Source organism: Salvelinus namaycush, chromosome 40 (assembly GCF_016432855.1).
Source record: "Salvelinus namaycush isolate Seneca chromosome 40, SaNama_1.0, whole genome shotgun sequence".
In the NCBI taxonomy this organism is placed as follows: Eukaryota; Metazoa; Chordata; class Actinopteri; order Salmoniformes; family Salmonidae; genus Salvelinus; species Salvelinus namaycush.
In genome coordinates, this window is record NC_052346.1 from 19,899,327 (window position 1) to 19,921,224 (window position 21,898).

The 21,898-nt window shown below is 42.0% G+C and overlaps 1 protein-coding gene across 1 annotated transcript; it reads left to right on the top strand.

Moving 5' to 3' along the window:
- The first annotated feature begins 4,335 nt into the window (after nt 1-4,335).
- LOC120033405 (oocyte zinc finger protein XlCOF6-like) lies at nt 4,336-15,491 on the top strand. The gene is made up of 2 exons (XM_038979750.1): nt 4,336-4,469; nt 12,456-15,491. The coding sequence occupies exons 1-2, from the start codon at nt 4,367-4,369 to the stop codon at nt 14,804-14,806; spliced, it is 2,454 nt and encodes an 817-aa protein (XP_038835678.1). The 5' UTR covers nt 4,336-4,366; the 3' UTR covers nt 14,807-15,491.
- Nucleotides 15,492-21,898: the final 6,407 nt, after the last annotated feature.

Consider the following 21,898-nt stretch of genomic DNA (forward strand, 5'->3'; position numbering starts at 1 on the left):
AGGTGAGATAACAGCAGCTAGTCAGCTAACACAGCAACAGAAGGTAAAAATGGCGACGACTGGGCAGAGAGGGTCGGATTAACTACACACAGATCCTGAGTTAAGGCACAGAGCCGACAGATAAAACACAAATAAACAGAATGGAGTACCGTGAATTAATGGACAGTCAAGCAGGCATCAGCTATGTAGCCAAGTGATCATAGTGTCCAGGGGGCAGCCGTAGATGGAGTAGTGAGGCCTCCACTAAGCTAGCACGCGTTTAAAGTTAGTAGCCCGGGGGGGTGGTCTGCTCAGACGGAGGGGGTCTGCTCAGACGGAGGCCGGTTGAGGGCACCGGTTGAGGGCACGTCTGCAAACCAGACGTGGTCGTGTCGACAGAGAATCCAAGCCGGATAGCGATGGCGAAAGAGAGGTTGTGAATTGTAGAATTGTGTTTGCTAACTGGTGCTAGCTTCCTGGCTGCGCTAGCTGCAAGATAAGCTAGCAGTTAGCAGACCGGGGCAGGCAAGTTAGCCTTTGGGGGACGTCGCGATGGGGGGGAAGTCTGTTTTTGCCTCTTCGTGCGGTGACGTCGATAGACCAGTCGTGGAATTAGTAGGGTTCCAGGTAGCTCTAGGTAGCTAACAGGCCTAGTAGGTTAGCAGAATGGGCCTTCAGCGGGCGTCACGCCTGAGGGGCCTGTTGGAGTCCCCGGGCAGATTATGTCGGTATTCCAGTCGTAGAGGATAGGCGGGGTTCCGTGCTCCGTACCGACAGTAAATGGGTCCGGGTCTTGTAGCCCAGGAGTGGGCTTCAGTGGTAGCACAGGAGCCCTAGCCAATTAGCTTCAGGCTAATTGGTGCCTGCTCCGGTGCCTGCTCCGGGATGGAAACGCTAGCCAGGAGTGGTCACCCGGGATTGTGGTTAGCTAGTTGCGAAGATCCAGATGAAAATGTTCAGAGTTTGCGGTAGGAATCCGGGGATATGGAGAGAAATAGGTCCGTTATGCTCTGGTTTTAGTCACGTTGTTCGAACTAGCGAGAGCTTTCCGAGCTAAAGGTTAGCTGATGACCGCTAGCAATGGTTTGCTAACTGATAGCTGGTAGGCAGTTAGCTGGCTATCTTCAGTAGATGGATTCCAGATCAGAAGTAAATAGAAATACTTTAGAAAAAAGCAGATCCACGCCACATTGGGTGAGGCGGGTTGCAGGAGAGTATTTAGAAGTTGAGGTTTAAGAAAGTATTTTTAAAAGATATGCGAAGAAAAAGATGTAAAAAGATATATACAAGGGACACGGGACACGACAGGACAAAGACGTCTACACTGCTACGCCGTCTTGGAAGAAACGGCGTGTGTAAGGATGTGATTTGAATAGGACTGTGACTGAAGATATTCCTCCCTATGAGGCCCATGAGACTGTGTAGGGATGTGAATTGAATAGGACTGTGACTGAAGATGTTCCTCCCTACGAGGCCCATGAGACTGTGTAGGGATGTGAATTGAATAGGACTGTGACTGAAGATGTTCCTCCCTACGAGGCCCATGAGACTGTGTAGGGATGTGAATTGAATAGGACTGTGACTGAAGGAGTGGGATGTTTTTATTTATCTATTTTTGAATGCTGTTTTGATGTCGTTGTTCCCCCTCCCCTTATCCGCATTGGACGTGTATCTTTTTCTACAGTTTCCTAACCGTACAGTAGGTGGCGGCAGACACGTTATATTTGTGTAAATGTCCGTGTACAATAGAAGAAGATGACGCTGTTGCAAAGTCGTAGAGGGAAACAGGAAGTTCCGGGTAGAAAACGACAGAACTGTGTTATGTGGATAGTGGTTGTGTCCGTTTCAACTGTATTATTGTAGGTATGTAATAGCACGTTTAAACGTTCTAATGTCGAAAGAATATATAATATGCTAGGTAACAAATCCTTCAAGGAATTTTCACGTTTGGTAAAGGTTTTAATTGTATGTGTTATTTTGGGGTCAAACCGAGTGAGTGAAGAACGTGATTAAAAACGATTTTACAAGTCACTTAGCTAGACTTTGGGTTTGTCTGAGTGTATGTACATAATTTCGTCAAGTAATTTCATAAAGATTCCACTTATTTGAGTTCTTGGTTTTGTGTAAAATGTTATTTATGAGCTGGGAAATAGCCTCGTCCGAACCATCCTGATCTCGCGAGTTTACATACACTGTTTCGTTAATCTAAGTTCGCGAGATCAGGGTGATTCGGACGAGTCTAGGCAAATGGCGGCTTCAACGGTTTGGGTCGTCTTTCTAGGAGTTTGCTCGTGATGAAATGGCGACATGAGGCTGTGTGATGGAGTGTCAAAATAGAGGGAAGCTAACTGAAGTTATCCTTCACCATTTGGAGAGAGAGGCCAACTGCATGGAATGGCGTGGATTAATGCGGATGAATCGGAGCACGTATTAAACTCATTCCATGGAGGACCAAGTGTCTGCGGGTTTTCGCGCCACCCTTGTACTTGATTAATTAATTAAGGTCACTAATTAGAAAGGAACTCCGCTCATCTGATTGTCTAGATTTTAATTGAAATGGAGAAAAAAATTAAAACCGCGGAGACTCGGCCCTCAATGGAGTGAGGAATAAACAATGGAAATGGAGAGAGAGTTTGAGAAGCAACAGCTGTGCTAGAATGCGATCAATGTGGGGGACATTTCTGATATGGAGCGGGAGGATGAGGGCCTAGTATGTGAATGGGCTGTAGTGGAAAGACATAGGAAGAACAGAGATAATGATACTGGAAGCAGAGGTGCATGTAGTATAGAAACTCTAAAGAGGCCCAAGGTAGGGAGCTAGAGTAATAATGTCACAGTGGAAAGTTGGGATGGTGTTTGAGGAGACCACAGGGCCTCATTTACACCCTATCTGATTAACCAAGGCCATAAAAAGAGATGTGAAGTTAAACTGGGCCGCATCCGTGTAAATGAGAACTTGTTCTGAACTAGCCTACCTGGTTAAATAAAGGTGAAATAAAACATTGAAAATGGTTGATTGTTAATATCTTGTGCTAGTCAGGTTCAGCAAGGGAAGATTCTTCAAATGGAAAATCATAATGGGACGAAGCTCAGAAGCCATGATCCTGGAGCTTATGCTAAATGGAGCTTCTGTGGCTGGTCCCGTAGTAAGAGGACCTACTGTCAGAACTGGTCTTTCTACTAGTCCTGACATGGTTTCGAGGGCTGTTCAGAAATCTTGCGCCCATAAATGCGCTGTGACAAAGGATACTTTAATATTGAATAATATGTACTTCATAGCTTTCATTGGTAAGGTTATCAACAACTTGGTTTGTGTAAAGCAGAAATACCAGGTTTAAAGTTATCTTGTAAACTACAGCAGAGTTGTTGGGGGTAACAGATGTTACTGTCGGTATGGTTTTTGATAAGCTGGATAACCTGGGGGTGGATTGTCTCAGCATGATATAAACCCCAATGTTTGCAAACGCAGAAAGGGTTATACTGAAAGTTTATTGGGGGTGTGGGAGGGTTTTTCTGGAAGGGGAGGTTGTGGTAGAAGTTAATAGGGATTTCTTGGTTTATTTTCTTAGTACAGAATTAGACAGACATGGACCTTAAACGTTTGTTTGCGGACCGCCATGATACCATAGGAGGTCTGCATCAACGGACTTCAGTGCAGGTAGTGCCTCATCAGAGAGAGAACATTTCAGTTGCTCTACAGTTTTGAAGCTGAATGTAATGATTATCAGTCCTTTACATGTGTACTAATATTCAGACACATTCAGTTGTTTCTATATTTATCTATAATTCAGGGTTTTCACACGAGGCTTAAAGTAAATAAATATTAGTGCTTGAAAAAGTACTTAAGTCCTTGAATTTGACTTGCCACTGTAACATCCCTGATAATTCTTACTATGGTGTGAATAGGAAATACAATTGGTTTTTGTGAGTGAAATAATACAGTGAAGACAAGGTTATTCATAAAATGTTTACATAGTACTGCCTACAACATACTGCAATCTTCTACTAAATGGTTTTTGAGTCATTTATGCATTTATTTTAATTTAGGAAATCTATAGATTAAGTGCACTTATGTTGTGCATTTTAAAATGTGTACTTTGTGTCTAATGTGAATGAATGTTTTGTCAAGGATGCTGAAATGAGATAATTGAACAAGAAAAAATAGAAAATAATTATACAGAATAAAGTGCCAGAACTGTCAAGAAAATAAATTTTGTGTCCGTTTGTCTTTATTAATACAGGCCGACTCAGATTAAGTCTGAGGCCGGTAACATCAACAGTGAGCACAAACCCAGCCTGCCTCTCTCCTTCCACACTGAGTAGAAACCTACAGTCACTGGGTCCTGATTGTGACAGTGGAGCCCAGTTTGCACCGCAGGATCCAGAGATGGCATCAGTGAAGCTGGAGGACTGCAGTCAAACACTGGAGCTGAATGTCAACATTAAAGTTGAAGAAGAGGACGAGAAGATTAGGACAACTGTTAGTCATGGTAAGAGCAGGTTCTCTCTATAAGTTATCTTCATAAATTAGACCTCCATAAGTTATGACCCAGTCTATTGCTAGGTTGAATTCTGTAATTCTGACATCACACATCCCTGAACAACTCAAGACTTCACAGCGAAGCAAAACTTTGTAAAACTTGTAACGCCTGCCTTTACCCACACATTGTCTCAAGAAGGTTGAAAATGTTTAATACCCTCAATCACCAAGTTAGGCATACCTCATTTCAAAATAGGCCATGGCATCATCACTGTCAATATTGAATTATAATTCTTTGCGTTTTACCAGTGAAATGACCAAGCTGTTTCTGCATGCCAATCGTTCGATCTCAATCAATTTCATGGGAATATGCATTTAAATCTTCTTGAATTACTGCACATTTGTGAAATCTACAGGTTAGGGCCTAATTCATTTCAATTGACTGATGTCCTTATTATATAACTATATATACACTGCTCAAAAAAATAAAGGGAACACTTAAACAACGCAATGTAACTCCAAGTCAATCACACTTCTGTGAAATCAAACTGTCCACTTAGGAAGCAACACTGATTGACAATACATTTCACATGCTGTTGTGCAAATGGAATAGACAACAGATGGAAATTATAGGCAATCAGCAAGACACCCCCAATAAAGGAGTGATTCTGCAGGTGGTGACCACAGACCACTTCTCAGTTCCTGTGCTTCCTGGCTGATGTTTTGGTCACTTTTGAATGCTGGCGGTGCTTTCACTCTAGTGGTAGCATGAGACAGAGTCTACAACCCACACAAGTGGCTCAGGTAGTGCAGCTCATCCAGGATGGCATATCAATGCGAGCTGTGGCAAGAAGGTTTGCTGTGTCTGTCAGCGTAGTGTCCAGAGCATGGAGGCGCTACCAGGAGACAGGCCAGTACATCAGGAGACGTGGAGGAGGCCGTAGGAGGGCAACAACCCAGCAGCAGGACCGCTACCTCCGCCTTTGTGCAAGGAGGAGCACTGCCAGAGCCCTGCAAAATGACCTCCAGCAGGCCACAAATGTGCATGTGTCTGCTCAAACGGTCAGAAACAGACTCAATGAGGGTGGTATGAGGGCCTGACGTCCACAGGTGGGGGTTGTGCTTACAGCCCAACACCGTGCAGTAAGTTTGGCATTTGCCAGAGAACACCAAGATTGGCAAATTTGCCACTGGCGCCCTGTGCTCTTCACAGATGAAAGCAGGTTCACACTGAGCACATGTGACAGACATGACAGTCTGGAGACGCCGTGGAGAACGTTCTGCTGCCTGCAACATCCTCCAGCATGACCGGTTTGGCGGTGGGTCAGTCATGGTGTGGGGTGGCATTTCTTTGGGGGGCCGCACAGCCCTACATGGGCTCGCCAGAGGGAGCCTGACTGCCATTAGGTACCGAGATGAGATCCTCAGACCCCTTGTGAGACCATATGCTGGTGCGGTTGGCCCTCGGTTCCTCCTAATGCAAGACAATGCTAGACCTCATGTGGCTGGAGTGTCAGCAGTTCCTGCAAAAGGACGGCATTGATGCTATGGACTGGCCCGCCCGTTCCCCAGACCTGAATCGAATTGAGCACATCTGGGACATGTCTCGCTCCATCCACCAATGCCACGTTGCACCACAGACTGTCCAGGAGTTGGCGGATGCTTTAGTCCAGGTCTGGGAGGAGATCCCTCAGGAGACCATCCGCCACCTCATCAGGAGCATGCCCAGGCGTTGTAGGGAGGTCATACAGGCACGTGGAGGCCACACACACTACTGAGCCTCATTTTGACGTGTTTTAAGGACATTACATCAAAGTTGGATCAGCCTGTAGTGTGGTTTTCCACTTTAATTTTGAGTGTGACTCCAAATCCAGACCTCCATGGGTTGATAAATTTGATTTCCATTGATAATTTTTGTGTGATTTTGTTGTCAGCACATTCAACTATGTAAAGAAAAAAGTATTTAATAAGAATATTTCATTCATTCAGATCTAGGATGTGTTATTTTAGTGTTCCCTTTATTTTTTTGAGCAGTGTGTATAATAATTGCTTATTTACGTAAGTTTTCAGACCTTTTGCTATGAGATGATCCTTGAGATGTTTCTACAACTTGATTGGAGTCCACCTGTGGCAAATTCAATTGATTGGACATGATTTGGACAGGCACACACCTGTCTATGTAAGGTCCCACAGTTGACAGTGCATGTCAGAGTAAAAACCAAGTCATGAGGTCGAAGGATTTGTCCATAGAGCTCCGTGACAGGATTGTGTCGGCACAGATCTGGGGACCGGTACCAAAACATTTCTGCAGCATTAAAGGTCCCCAAGAACACAGAGGCCTCCATCATTCTTCAATGGAAGAAGATTGGAACCACCAAGACTCTTCCTAGAGCTGGCCGCCCAGCCAAACTGAGCAATCGGGGGAGAAGGGCCACTCTTATGGTCACTCTGACAGAGCTCCAGAGTTCCTCTATGGAGATGAGAGAATCTTCCAGAAGGACAACCATCTCTGCAGGACTCCACTAATCATGCCTTTATTGTAGAGTGCCCAGACGGAAGCCACTCCTCAGTAAAAGGCACATGACAGTCCGCTTGGAGTTTGTCAAAAGGCACCTAAAGGACTCTGACCATGAGAAACAAGATTCTCTGGTCTGATGAAACCTTTGGCCTGAATGCCAAGCGTCATGTCTGGAGCAAACCTGGCACTATCCCTACAGTGAAGCATGGTGGTGGCAGCAGCATGCTGTGGGGATGTTTTTCAGCGGCAGGGACTGGGTGACTAGTCAGGATCAAGAGACAGATGAACGTAGCAAAGTATAGAGAGATCCATGATGAAACCTACTTGAGAGTGCTCGGGACCTCAGACTGGGGTGAAGGTTCACCTTCCAACAGGACACCGACCCTAAGCACTCAGCCAAGACAACGTGGGAGTGGCTTCGGTACAAGTCTCTGAATGTCATTGAGTGGCCCAGCCAGAGCCCGGACTTGAACCCGATCAAACATCTCTGGAGAGACCTGAAAATAGCTTTGCAGAGACGCTCACCATCCAACCTGGCAGAGCTTGAGAGGATCTGCAGAGAAGAATGGGAGAAACTCCCTGAATACAAGTGTGCCAAGCTTGTAGCTTCATACCCAACAAGACTCAAGGCTGTAATCACTGCCAGAGGTGCTTCAACTAACTATTGTGTAAAGTGTCTGAATACTTACGTAAATGTAATATTTCAGTTATTTCTAAAAAACTGTTTTTGCCCTTGTCATTATGGGGTATTGTGATGTCATTATGGGGTATTGTTTGTAGATTGTTGAGAAGAAGAAAAAACAATTTCATAATTTTTAGAATAAGGCTGTAATGTAACAAAATGTGGAAAAAGTCAAGGGGTCTGAATAATTTTGAATGCATTGTAATGTTATTTCATGCTGCTACGACTTGTATGGATGACACCAGTATTGCCAGCATTTGTTTTATTCACTGGGTTATCTGGAGTGCTCAGAGTGTAGACTAAGGAAGTGAAGTAGACAAACTGCCAGTGTTTTTAAGTTATATGAAATGAGTCTGTATAGTTACTAACTCTTGTGATAGTGAGTGGAGGATGATATAGCTCATAATTTTCACGTCTTTTGCCTCTTTTTAGTTTTTGACTCCTACCCAGTTTTAGAATAGTTTTTTCCCCATTCCCATACAGCCTACTGAAATGAATACATACACTACTGTTGAAAAGTCTAGGGTCACTTAGAAATGTCCTTGTTTTTGAAAGAAAAGTACATTCTTTAAAATAACATCAAATTGCTCATTAATACAGTGTAGACATTGTTAATGTTGTAAATGACTATTGTAGCTGGAAACTGATTTAAAAAAAAAAAGAAGTAATATCTACATAGGTGTACAGAAGCCCATTATCATCAACCATCACTCCTGTGATCCAATGGCATGTTGTGTTAGCTACTCCAAGGTTATAATTTTAAAAGGCTAATTGATCATTAGAAAACCCTTTTGCAATTATCTTAGCACAGCTGAAAACTGTGGTTCTGATTAAAGAAGCAATAAAACTGGCCTTCTTTTTATTTATTTTGCCTAATTTAACTAGGCAAGTCAGTTAAGAACAAATTCTTATTTTCAATGATGGCCGAGGAACAGGGGCAGAACGACAGATTTGTACCTTGTCAGCTTGGTTATTCGAACTTGCAACCTTTCGGTTATGAGCCCAACGCTCTAACCACTAGACTAGTTGAGTATCTGGGTCATTTGTCGGTTTGATTACAGGCTCAAAATGGCCAGAAACAAAGACCTTTCTTCTGAAACTCGTCAGTCTATTATTGTTCTGAGAAATAAAGGCTATTCCATGTGAGAAATTGCCAAGAAACGGAAGATCTCGTACAAGGCTGTGTACTACTCCCTTCACAGAACAGCGCAAACTGTCTTTAACCAGAATAGAAAGAGGAGTGGGAGGCCCCGGTGCACAACTGGGCAAGAGGACAAGTACATTAGTGTCTAGTTTGAGAAACAGATGTCTCAACTGGCAGCTTTATTAAATAGTACACGCAAAACAACAGTCTCAACGTCAACCGTGAAGAGGTGACTCCGGGATGCTGGCCTTCTAGACACTATTCTGGATAGAGACTGTTTGCGCTGTTCTTTGAAGGGAATATTACACATCGTTGTACGAGATCTTCAGCCGTTTCCAGCTGCAATAGTCTAGACACTATTCTGGTTAGAGACTGTTTGCGCTGTTCTTTGAAGGGAATATTACACAGCGTTGTACGAGATCTTCAGCCGTTTCCAGCTACAATAGTCTAGACACTATTCTGGATAGAGACTGTTTGCGCTGTTCTTTGAAGGGAATATTACACATCGTTGTACGAGATCTTCAGCCGTTTCCAGCTGCAATAGTCTAGACACTATTCTGGTTAGAGACTGTTTGCGCTGTTCTTTGAAGGGAATATTACACAGCGTTGTACGAGATCTTCAGCCGTTTCCAGCTACATTAGTCATTTACAACATTAACAATGTCTACACTGTATTTCTGATCAATTTGACATTATTTGAATGGACAAAAAATTTGCTTTTCTTTCAAGACCAAGGACATTTGTAAGTGACTCCAATCTTTAGAATTTATTCATTAATTTCACCACTAATGGTAGTGTATTTTTTTTATTTTTTTATTACCTTTATTTAACTTCCTTAGCATACTGGTTATTGTCCGGAATTTCGGATGACTGACGTGCCCAAAGTAAACTGCCTGTAAACTGCCCAGAAGCTAGGATATGCATATACTTGATAGCATTGGATAGAAAATACTCTGACGTTTCTAAAACTGTTAAAATGATGTCTGTGAGTAAAACAGAACTGATATGGCAGGCGAAAACCTGAGGAAAATCCAACCCAGAATTTTTCTTTTTTGAGGTCACAGGTTTTTTCAGTGCTTGCCTATTGGATAAACAAATAGATAGGACCCAGATTGCAGTTCCTATGGCTTCCACTAGATGTCAACAGTCTTTAGAATGGGTTTCAGGTATTTGTAGTTTTTCCAAGGTGTCCCCCATTAGAAAAGTACTCATGTTGCGCGCATCAACGAGAGTGCGCTCTTCGTTATTTATCTTCGCTATTGAACACACTATTCTCCGTCTTAAATATTATTGTTTATTTAGATATTAGAATACCTGAGGATTAATTAGAAACATCGTTTGACTTGTTTGGACGAACTTTACCGGTAACTTTTTGGATTGGTTTGTGTGCATGTTGAACGAGTGAATTACTGAATCAAGCGCGCCATCTAAACTGCCATTTTTGGGATATGATGAAGGACTTTATCGAACAAAACGACCATTCATTGTGTAGCTGGGACCCTTGGGATTGCAATCAGAGGAAGATTTTCAAAGGTAAGTGATTTGTTTTATTGATGTCTGTGATATTGTGACGCCTGTGCTGGTTTAAAAAGTATTTTGACGTGGGGCGCTGTCCTCATATAATCACATGGTATGCTTTCTCCGTAAAGCCTTTTTGAAATCTGACAACGCAGTTAGATTAATACGAAGCTTTTAAATGATGTAAGACACTTGTATTTTCATGAATGTTTAATATTACGATTTTTGTATTTTGAATTTTGCGCTCTGCAATTTCACCGGATGTTGTCGTAGGTGTCCCGCTAGCGTTTGGACATGCGCCCAAACAGGTTAACTAGGCAAGTCAGTTAAGAACAAATTCTTATTTTCAATGACGGCCTAGGAACAGTGGGTTAACTGCCTTGTTCAGGGGCAGAATGACAGATTTTTACCTTGTCAGCTCGGGGATTCGATCTTGCAACCTTTCGGTTGCTCTAACCACTAGGCTACCTGTCACCCGGTTTGGCCAGAAGAGGACTGGTCACCACTGAGCCTGGTTTCTTCCTAGGTTCCTGCTTTCTAGGGAGTTTCTTTCGGCCACTGTGCGTCTACATCTGCATTGCTTGCTCTTTGGGGATTTTAGGCTGGGTATCTGTTAACTTCATTAGGGTAGGGGGCAGCATTTGGAATTTTGGATGAAAAGCGTTCCCAATTTAAACTGCCTGCTACTCAGGCCCATAAGCTAGGATATGCATATAATTAGTAGATGTGGATAGAAAACACTCTAAAGTTTCCAAAACTGTTAAAAGAATGTCTGACTATAACAGAACTGATATGGCAGGTGAAAACCGGAGGAAAATCCAACCAGGAAGTACTATTCTTTTTTTAAAGGCTGGTTTTCCATTGAAAGCCTATCCACCATACAAAGACTTAGGACCCAGTTCACGATCTCTATGGCTTCCTCAACATGTGACCAGTCTTTAGGCTTTGTTTCAGGCTTTTACTCAGAAAAATTAGGGAGATACACCGCTTTAATGGGAGGACAGTGGAAATTTCCATCCATGAACCAAGCACATGATCGGGAGCGCGCATTTCTTGTTTACCTTTTTCCATTGACGAAGCTTTTGTCCGTTTGAAATATTATTGATTATTTATGACAAAAGCAACCTGAGGATTGATTTTAAACATCGTTTGACATGTTTCTACTATCTTTTATTGGACTTTTTGGACTTTTCGTCTTGGTTTTGAGAGCGTGCATTGTGCCTTTTAGATTTCTGAACAAAACGGAGGTATTTGGACATAAAGATGAACTTTATCGAACAAAACGAACATTTGATGTCTAACATGGAGACCTGGGAGTGCCACCAGATGAAGATCATCAAAGGTAAGTGATTAATTTTAATGCTATTTCTGACTTTTGTGACACTCTCCTTGGTTGGAAAATGGCTGTATGGGTTTCTGTGTCTAGTCGCTGAACTAACGTAATCGCAAAGTGTGCTTTCGCCGTAAAGCCTTTTTGAAATCTGACACAGCGGTTGCATTAAGGAGAAGTTTATCGGTATTCGTATGTTTAACACTTGTATCTTTTATCAATGTTTATGATGAGTATTTCTGTTATTTGATGTGGCTCTCTGCACTTTCACCAAATGTTTGTTTGAGACAATGCATTTCTGAACACAACACACCAATTTCAAATGAGGTTTTTGGACATAAAGATTAACTTTATCAAACGAAACAAACATTTATTGTTTAACATGAAGTCCTATGAGTGCCATCTGATGAAGATCATCAAAGGTTAGTGATTAGACCTCTCCTTGGCTGGAAAATTGCTGTATGGTTTTCTGTGACTAGGTGCTGACCTAACATAATCGTTTGGTGTGCTTTTGCCGTAAAGCCTATTTGAAATCGCACACTGTGGCTGGATTTACAAGAAGTTTATATTTAAAATGGTGTAAAATTCTTGTATGTTTGAGGAATTTTAATTATGGGTTTTCTGTTTTGAATTTGGCGCCCTGCAATTTCACTGGCTGTTGTCGAGGTGGGATGCTAGCGTCCCACTTGTACCAGACAGGTTAAGCACTTTGTGACAACTACTGATGTAAAAAGGGCTTCATAAAATACATTTGATTAACATGTATATCACACCAACTGACTGGTTCTTCTGATGTTCACACAGGTTACCATGTTGAGACATTCTCTACATCCAGAGAGCAACAGCAGGAAGATCAGAGAGCTAAGAGGTCTCATCACTGCCCACACTGTGAAGAGATTTTCCCATTTCTATCAAAGCTAAAAATACACCTAAAAATACACACAGGAGAGAAGCCTTACTCCTGCTCTGACTGTGGAAAATGCTTCAAAACATCAAATGAGCTAAAAGTTCATCAGAGAACACACACAGGAGAGAAGCCTTTCTTCTGCCCTGACTGTGGAACTAGTTTCTCTCATCTTTCCCACTTAAAATCACATGAACGTATACATAAAGGGGAGAAGCCACACTCCTGCTCTGACTGTGGAAAATGTTTTAAAACATTATATGAGCTAAAAGTTCATCAGAGAACACACACAGGAGAGAAGCCTTATTACTGCTCTGACTGTGGAAAATGCTTCAAAACATCAAATGAGCTAAAAGTTCATCAGAGAACACACACAGGAGAGAAGCCTTTCTTCTGCCCTGACTGTGGAACTAGTTTCTCTCATCTTTCCCACTTAAAATCACATGAACGTATACATAAAGGGGAGAAGCCACACTCCTGCTCTGACTGTGGAAAATGTTTTAAAACATTATATGAGCTAAAAGTTCATCAGAGAACACACACAGGAGAGAAGCCTTATTACTGCTCTGACTGTGGAAAATGTTTTAAAACATACTCTCAGCTAAAAGTTCATCAGAGAACACACACAGGAGAGAAGCCTTTCTTCTGCTCTGACTGTGGAACTAGTTTCTCTCAACTTTCCAACTTAAAATCACATGAACGTATACATTCAGGGGAGAAGCCATACTCCTGCTCTGACTGTGGGAAATGTTTTAAAACATTATATGAGCTAAAAGTTCATCAGAGAACACACACAGGAGAGAAGCCTTTCTTCTGCTCTGACTGTGGGGCGAGTTTCTCTCATCTGGGCACCTTAAAAACACACCAACTTATACACACCGGAGAGAAGCCTTACGTCTGCTCTGACTGTGGAAAACGCTTCAAAACATCAACTGAGCTAAAAGTTCATCAGAAGACTCACACAGGAGAGAAGCCTTACGTCTGCTCTGACTGTGGAAAATGCTTCAAAACATCAACTGAGCTAAAAATTCATCAGAGAAAACACACAGGAGAGAAGCCATATTACTGCTCTGACTGTGGAACTAGTTTCTCAAAATTTTCCCACTTAAAAACACATGAACGTATACATACAGGAGAGAAGCCTTTCTTCTGCTCTGACTGTGGGGCGAGTTTCTCTCGTCTGGGCACCTTAAAAACACACCAACGTATACACACAGGAGCAAAGCCATATTCCTGCTCTGACTGTGGAAAATGTTTTAAAAAATCAAATGAACTAAAAGTTCATCAGAGAACACACACAGGAGAGAAGCCTTTCTTCTGCCTTGACTGTGGAACTAGTTTCTCTCAACTTTCCCACTTAAAGTCACATGAACGTATACATACAGGGGAGAAGCCATTTTCCTGCTCTGACTGTGGAAAATGCTTCACAACATCAACTCATCTAAAAGTTCATCAGAGAACACACACAGGAGAGAAGCCTTATTACTGCTCTGACTGTGGAAAATGTTTTAAAACATCAAATGAGCTGAAAATTCATCAGAGGACTCACACAGGAGAGAAGCCCTTCTTCTGCTCTGACTGTGGGGCGAGTTTCTCTCATCTGGGCACCTTAAAAACACACCAACTTATACACACCGGAGAGAAGCCTTACGTCTGCTCTGACTGTGGAAAACGTTTTAAAACATCAACTCAGCTAAAAGTTCATCAGATGACTCACACAGGAGAGAAGCCTTGCGTCTGCTCTGACTGTGGAAAATGCTTCAAAACATCCACTGAGCTAAAAGTTCATCAGAGAACACACACAGGAGAGAAGCCGTATTACTGCTCTGACTGTGGAACTAGTTTCTCAAAATTTTCCCACTTAAAAACACATGAACGTATACATACAGGAGAGAAGCCATACTCCTGCTCTGACTGTGGGGCGAGTTTCTCTCGTCTGGGCACCTTAAAAACACACCAACGTATACACACAGGAGAGAAGCCTTACATCTGCTCTGACTGTGGAAAACGTTTTAAAACATCAACTCAGCTAAAAGTTCATCAGAGAACACACACAGGAGAGAAGCCTTTCTTCTGCCCTGACTGTGGAACTAGTTTCTCTCAACTTTTCAACTTAAAATCACATGAACGTATACATGCAGGGGAGAAGCCATACTCCTGCTCTGACTGTGGAAAATGTTTTAAAACATCAAATGAGCTAAAAGTTCACCAGAGAACACATACAGGAGAAAAGCCCTTCCTCCTGTTCTGACTGTGGGTGACTTTCTCTCGACTGGATACCTTAAAAACACCAACATATACATGAAGGAGAGAAGCCATACTCCTGCTCTGCATGTGTAAAATGCTTCAAAACAGCAACTGAGCTAATAGTTGATCAGAGAGCACGCGCATGAGAGAAGCCTGCTTACGTCTTCTCTGACTTTTGGGTGAGTTTCTCTCACCATAGCAACTTAACACACCAATGTATACACACAGGGGAGAAGCCTTACTCCTGCTCTGTGGAGGGGTGCGCATGTAAGTCAAACATCTAGCCAAAGGCTGCGTGTTTGAATCTCATCAAGGAGGACTTTAGCATTTTAGCTATTTAGGAACTTTGCAACTTCTTACTACTTTTTAGCTATGTCAGCATGTTAGCTTAGCATGCAACTACTTAGCATGCTAGCTAATCTTTCCCCTAAACCCATTTAACTCTACCTTAAACCCCTAACCTAGCTAACGTTAGCAACAACAAATTGGAATTAGTAACATATACATATTACAAGTTCTTAACATATTGTATGAATAGCAATGCGTAAAATAACATACGAATTGTAGTTCATAACATACGATACGTCCTACAAGTCGTATTATACTGAACAACAATCTAAACGCAACAATTTCAAAGATGTACCATTTTTATAAGGAAATCAGTCAATTGTAATAAATGAGGCCCTAATCTATGGATTTCACATGACTGGGCAGGGGCTCAGGCATGGGTGGGACTTGGGAGGGCATAGGCCCACTTGGGAGCCAGGCCCAGCCAATTAGCATGAGTTTTTCCCCACAAAAGGTCTTTATAACAGACAGAAATACTACTCAGCCCCCTCCCAGATAATCCTGCAGGTGAAGCGGTCCTGGGCTGCCGTGGTTACATGTGATCTGCAGTTGTGAGGCCGGTTGGATGTACTGCCAAATTCTCTAAAAGGACGTTAGAGGTGATTTTTGGTAAAGAAATAAATATTGAGTTCTCTGGCAACAGCTCTGGTGGACATTCCTGCAGTCATCATGACAATTGCACATTCCCTGAACTTGAGACAACTGTGACATTGTGTTGTGTGGCCTTTTATTGTCCCCCAGCACAAGGTGCACCTGTGTAATGATTATGCTGTTTTATCAGCATCTTGATATGCCACACCTGTCAGGTGGATGGATTATCTTGACAAAGGCTGAAATGCTCACTAACAGGAATATAAACAAAGTTGTGCACAATATTTGAGAGACATTAGCTTTTTGTGCATATGGAACATTGCTGGAATTTTTTATTTCAGTTCATGAAACCAACACTTTACGTGTTTAGTTTATAGTTCAGTTTATATTGGTAGGCCAATGTAATGTGACCTAACAAATGAGTGGCACGGATGTTTTTGTAATATGTTTTGCTCTGAGACCAGGTTGTCCCTCTGCAGTATTCTGTGGGAATGAGTAAATAGACACTTTTTTTATTGAGCCTTTACTTAACTAGGCAAGTCAGTTAAGAACAAATTCTTACTTACAATGCTGGCTTAGGAACAGTGGGTTAACTACCTTGTTCAGAGGCAGAACGACAGATTTTTACCTTACCAGCTCAGGGATTCGATCTAGGAACCTTTTGGTTACTGGCCAAACGCTCTAACCACTAGGCTACCTTCCGCCCCTAACATGTATCAGATATAGATGGTGTGATGATCACTTTTCATCATTAGTTTGGGGGGATTATTTTACAACTTTATTTAATGATACACAGTTTATGAAATGAATCCATGTGTTTATTAATTGTCTTTAAAACTAGATGAGTTATTTTAGTTACTGATCATGAATGTGTTTGGATAACTGCATTGAAGCAAATTTGATTGATCTGCCAATGAAAAATAAAGTTACATGAATATGTACTGGTCAACCTCTTCTTCTCTTTAGTATTCAGTTCTTCATATTAGATCTGACAGTATGAATGGTTCTTATGGTTGTATTCAGTTCTTCATAATAGATCTGACAGTATGAATGGTTCTTATGGGCTGAGTGCCTGGAGTATTTTTGTATGACTACAGTCAGGAGTTCTCTCTGACCCTGTGATGTCACCAGCACATTAAGTACATTCATCTTAAGATAGCCAGGTGAGACAACCACATCACAGTAAATACATTTCTCCTCAATTAGTCAGTGTCACATTATTAGTATTAGTATTATTTTGGGGGGATACTCTTTAAAGATGTAGGGTTTCGGGCAGATGGGCAGGGACTCTGCTGTCCTAGCATCAGAGGGAAGCTGGTGCCACCATTGGGGTGCCAGGACAGAGAAGTGCTTTGACTGGGCTGAGAGGGAGCTTGACCTCCTGTAGCAGTGGGACGGCCATGAGACCAGAGGTGGCAGAACTGAGTGCTCGGGTTGGGATGCAGGGTTTGAGCATAGCCTGAAGGTAGAGATGGGGCAGTTCCTCTTGCTGCACCGTAAGTAAACACCATTGTCTTGTAGTGGATGTGAGCTTCGGCTGGAAGCCAGTGGAATGTACGGAGGAGCAGGGTGACATGGGGGAATTTGGGAAGGTTAAACACCCAGACGGACTGCAGTGTTCTAGATAAGTTCAGTGGCGACCCATCATTCAGGGCAGGTGAGCCACCTGTTTTGAGCCCCACAGTTTTAGCGAGAAAAAAGTGTGAATTTTTTTTGCAACCAATGTAAAAAAATAATAATAATAATTGAGTTGTTAATAAAACCGCATACAAACATGGTCTCTTTTGTGTTTTCTTGAGTAAGGCAGCTCCAAAATGCAGGTGTTTCAGCCTAGCTCAGTGCTTTCTGTGGAGGTTGGGCAAGCCAGCAGAAAATACGGAGCGTTGTGCCGTGATTGGCTGAGTGTTCTGTCATTCATGGGGACAATACGTCACTGCCAAGTCAAGGTCATTGTCCACAGATAAAATAACGTCAAATCATGTTATATCTACAGTTGCTTTGATTGGACTGATCATGTCAACATCTTACTTTCAAAATCTGAGCTAGCAGTCATCATCATGAATCAAGTTGACAATCTTCTGGCAAATCCTTTTTAATCTTTGTCATATGAAGAGAAATAATGAGAAATTATAGATAAAACGTATCGGTGCTCATCGGCCATTGGACAAACATTACACAACAAGTTGGAAATGGCAAATTCAACAATGAGTGGTTTGGAAGGAATCAGTGGCTAACTACAAGAATTGCAAAGCAATCATTAGCCTACTATTCATTGGAGTGGCTGTGTGGTCCCAAGTCTAAGATTAAGGGGCTCTTTTCCTAGTTTAAAATTGTAAACATTTAACATTGGCCGTGCTGTCAATGAAGTTTGATTTGTGCCGCGCTCAAAACAACTTAACTCGGTACTGCAACATCTGACTTGAGTGAGTTCAAGACAACTGGGAACTCGGGGGGAAAACAATCTACGACTGGGGAAAATACGTTTTGAACTTTCATCCAACTCGGAATTGTAAATTGGGAACTCGGGCCTCTTTCTACAGCTACGACCTGAAGATCACTGACGTCATCATGATTCCATTATTTTTACCTTTGAGTTCCCAGTTTTGAAAGCACCATAAATCCAGAGAATGCCAGACTTTGATGACAAAATATGCCCACGAAGGACTGCCGTGCCACCTTCCTGTTCAAGTGAGCACAGCATAACAAGGTGAGTCCAAAAATGTCTTGTCTCCTGCTGCATCAATGACGTAATATGCCAGGGAGATATGTATACTGTAGCTAAGAAAGTAATAGTAGGGTATGTTGTGTAGTAAAATGTTAGTAGCCCATGTGCCTCACCCTAATAATTTGGTCTATTTTCACCTCTTCATTTTGCCTACTGTTCTGACTTGGTGGTTCACATGTAGCCTATAACCTGTTTTTGAGAAATGTAATCATTGAATATTGTAAGAATTTTCATTGTCTGCGTGTATGCCCTTTTATTTATCCTACGGTTCTGACTTGGCGTACAGGGAGAACACTGTAAGAACGGTCCATGTTCTGAATTCTGTCGCTTTGCATTTCAAAAGGGCTGCACAAATAGTTATATTGACTACGTCCGTCGTAGCTCGCTCATTAATGTCTTAATCGAAATTACAGATTTTCTCTTATCCGCTTTACGTCCCCTTGTGCCATAGTTTGTACATCTCAATTGTCAGTAGAAACCACATTTGTTTAAGTAAGTCAGCCATGTTTTTTTTAAAGCAGTAAATGAGGCTGAATGAACTGTTTCGTTGCCAGACAAGGCTCCGTTGATAGCCAGGTGTAGCAGTGGTAAGTTGTTGGGACTATGCTGTTGGGTCAGCTTTATGTAACAGTTTGTGGGCACTGTTATTGTGCAATTAATGTATTGTTTAGTTTTGTGTTGTGTAGTGGCTTTGCTGGCATGCATCCCACTTTAAAAAAAAAAGTTTTTTAATTTGATCATTATTTAACTAGTCAAGTCTGTAAATAAGAATTAGTTCTTAACTATGACGGCCAACCCTGGCCAAACCCGGACGATGCTGGGCCAATTGTACGCTTCCCTATGGGACTCACAATCACAGCCGGGTGTGATTCAGCCTGGATTCGAACCAGAGACTGTAGTGATGTCTTTTGCACTGAGATGCAGTTTCTTAGACAGCTGCGCCACTCAGGAGCCCTTAAAAGGTTTGCGCCCAACGTGGGGCAAGAGTTTGACGGCACAAGCGGGGAGCCCAGCCAACAGAGATTTGAGAAATGTGTTGGTATTCTTCCCCAGATCTGTGCCTCGCCACAAACCTGTCTCGAAGCTCGACGGACAATTTCTTCGACCTCATTGCTTGGTTTTTGCTCTGATATGCACTGTCAACTGTGGGACCTTATAGAGACAGGTATGTTCCTTTTCCAATTATGTCCAATCATTTGAATTTACCACATGTGGACTCCAGTCAAGTTGTAGAAACATCTCAAGGATGATCAATGGAAACAGGATGCACTTGAGCTCAATTTTGATTCTGAGCAAAGGGTCTGAATACTTATGCAAATAAGGTATTCATTTTTATAAATTTGATAAATAAATTTGATAAATTCGCTTTGTCATTATGGGGTATTGTGTGTATATTGATGAGGGGTAAAAAAAATGCATTTAATCAATGTTCGAATAAGGCTGTAAAGCAACAAAATGTGGAAAAAGTCAAGGGGTCTTGTATAATGCCCTGTATATGGTTTAAACTACAAATGTAAGGAACTGAAGTGATAAACACAATGGCATAATGGAAAATGCATGTTCAATGGTTCTCTGTATTAGTATTACTAACATTAAAACACCTAGGTAGATCAGTGGTTATCTCTGTATTACCCACATTATAACACCTAGGTAGAGCAGAGAGGACAGAGCATGTGGCTTTGCAACACACAGGTGTTTCATCTCCACACTGGGATGATTTTAACAGTGCAACGCCACACAGGCCTCATGCCTCTCAGGTAGGAGAGTACCAGAAATAAATGAATGAAAAACACAAAACTAATGAAGGAACACACAGTGACCAACAATATATCCCTGGCGTCAATAGTTTCAACTGGCTCAGCTCGCTGTTACAGTACAGCACCACCAAGTTCCATTTATTAAGTAACCATCTGTCTTATGTAACCATAAAAACGTAATATATCACACTATTTTGAGAGTCCCGGATTTATATTTACTATGTTACATCTAGTCTATGAGACGAGGCTGCACCTTGACCTACATTATAAACACGCAGATCAAGAGGTGTGTTTTCCCTTCAACATCTGCATGTGGCATAAGCTCACCCACCTCACAGAATGATTCTAAAATGGTTAACTTTGGCTGTGATTGATGGGAAAAAATCAGACTCTAAGGCAATTACTTGAATAATTCAAAATATGTTTTATTTACAAACTTGATAACTAAATTGTCTTAAAAAAAAAAAAAGACTTCGCTATGGGGCCGTCAATTGGAAATCGACCGTGTTTCAGCTGAACTGCAGTACGGAAAATGCCCTCTGAGCACAGTGGAAAGCATGCTTATAGACTGGAAGCCTGCCCCCTTGATTTACATTTACATTTAAGTCATTTAGCAGACGCTCTTATCCAGAGCGACTTACATTTAACCTTTATTTAACTAGGCAAGTCAGTTAAGAACAAATTCTTATTTTTCAATGACGGCCTAGGAACAGTGGGTTAACTGCCTTGTTCAGGGGCAGAACAACAGATTTGTACCTTGTCAGCTCGGGGATTTGAACTTGCAACCTTTCGGTTACTAGCCCAATGCTCTAACCACTAGGCTACCCTGCCGTCTACACTCGGTTCGTTGTTTACATTAAAACATTTTCATTAAATCGATTTTAATCCGAACAAACGTTTTGTTGCTAAGGATTCCACGATGCGGTTAGCCTTTACGGCTGGGACTGCAAGTTTGTGTTCCTTTGTTTTGCGTGGATTCAGTGAGTGCTAGCTGGCTGTACTACAGACACCTGTCGTCGTCGTGGGAAAGACTCATTGTTATCTTTTTGTAAAACAACTGATTGCAGAAGATCCTGAGGGAAATCGACGAGTATCGACAGCTTTACGCTATGGAGGAACAACATACTCCTTCATGGAAAGATCCGACCACCTCACAAAATAACTTTAACCCGACAAAAAAAAGAACAACAGATTCATCTACAGACACGGACGATTTACTTAGCAGGGCTGAGGGGGAGTTTGGAGATCAGCCAGAGTGTAATTCTCACGCTCCAAAGAAAAAACAAGACACTCACAGCCAAGGTAAAAATCCACGATTCCAACATGGATTGTCTACTCAGGGAAAACAGGGTGATGAAGGAGTCGCTACTAGACATGCGTGAAAATCTATTTTTTTCTGGGATTCCTGAGGACGCATCCAATAATCCAGAGGGCTCGATCAGAGAATTCATGCAATCCACCTTGAAACTTCCTATAGAGTCTGTAAACAAGGTGGCTTTCCACCGAGTACACAGACTTGGAGCTCGGAGCGACAAGACCAATGGTCCCCGACCGATCATCGCAAAATTTTGAACACTACCAAGAAAAGGAGCTGATCAAAAGCAGAGGAAGGGAGTTTAAAGGGACCAAATTCGGTCTCAATGACCAATTTCTAAGGGAGATAAATGAACGTCGT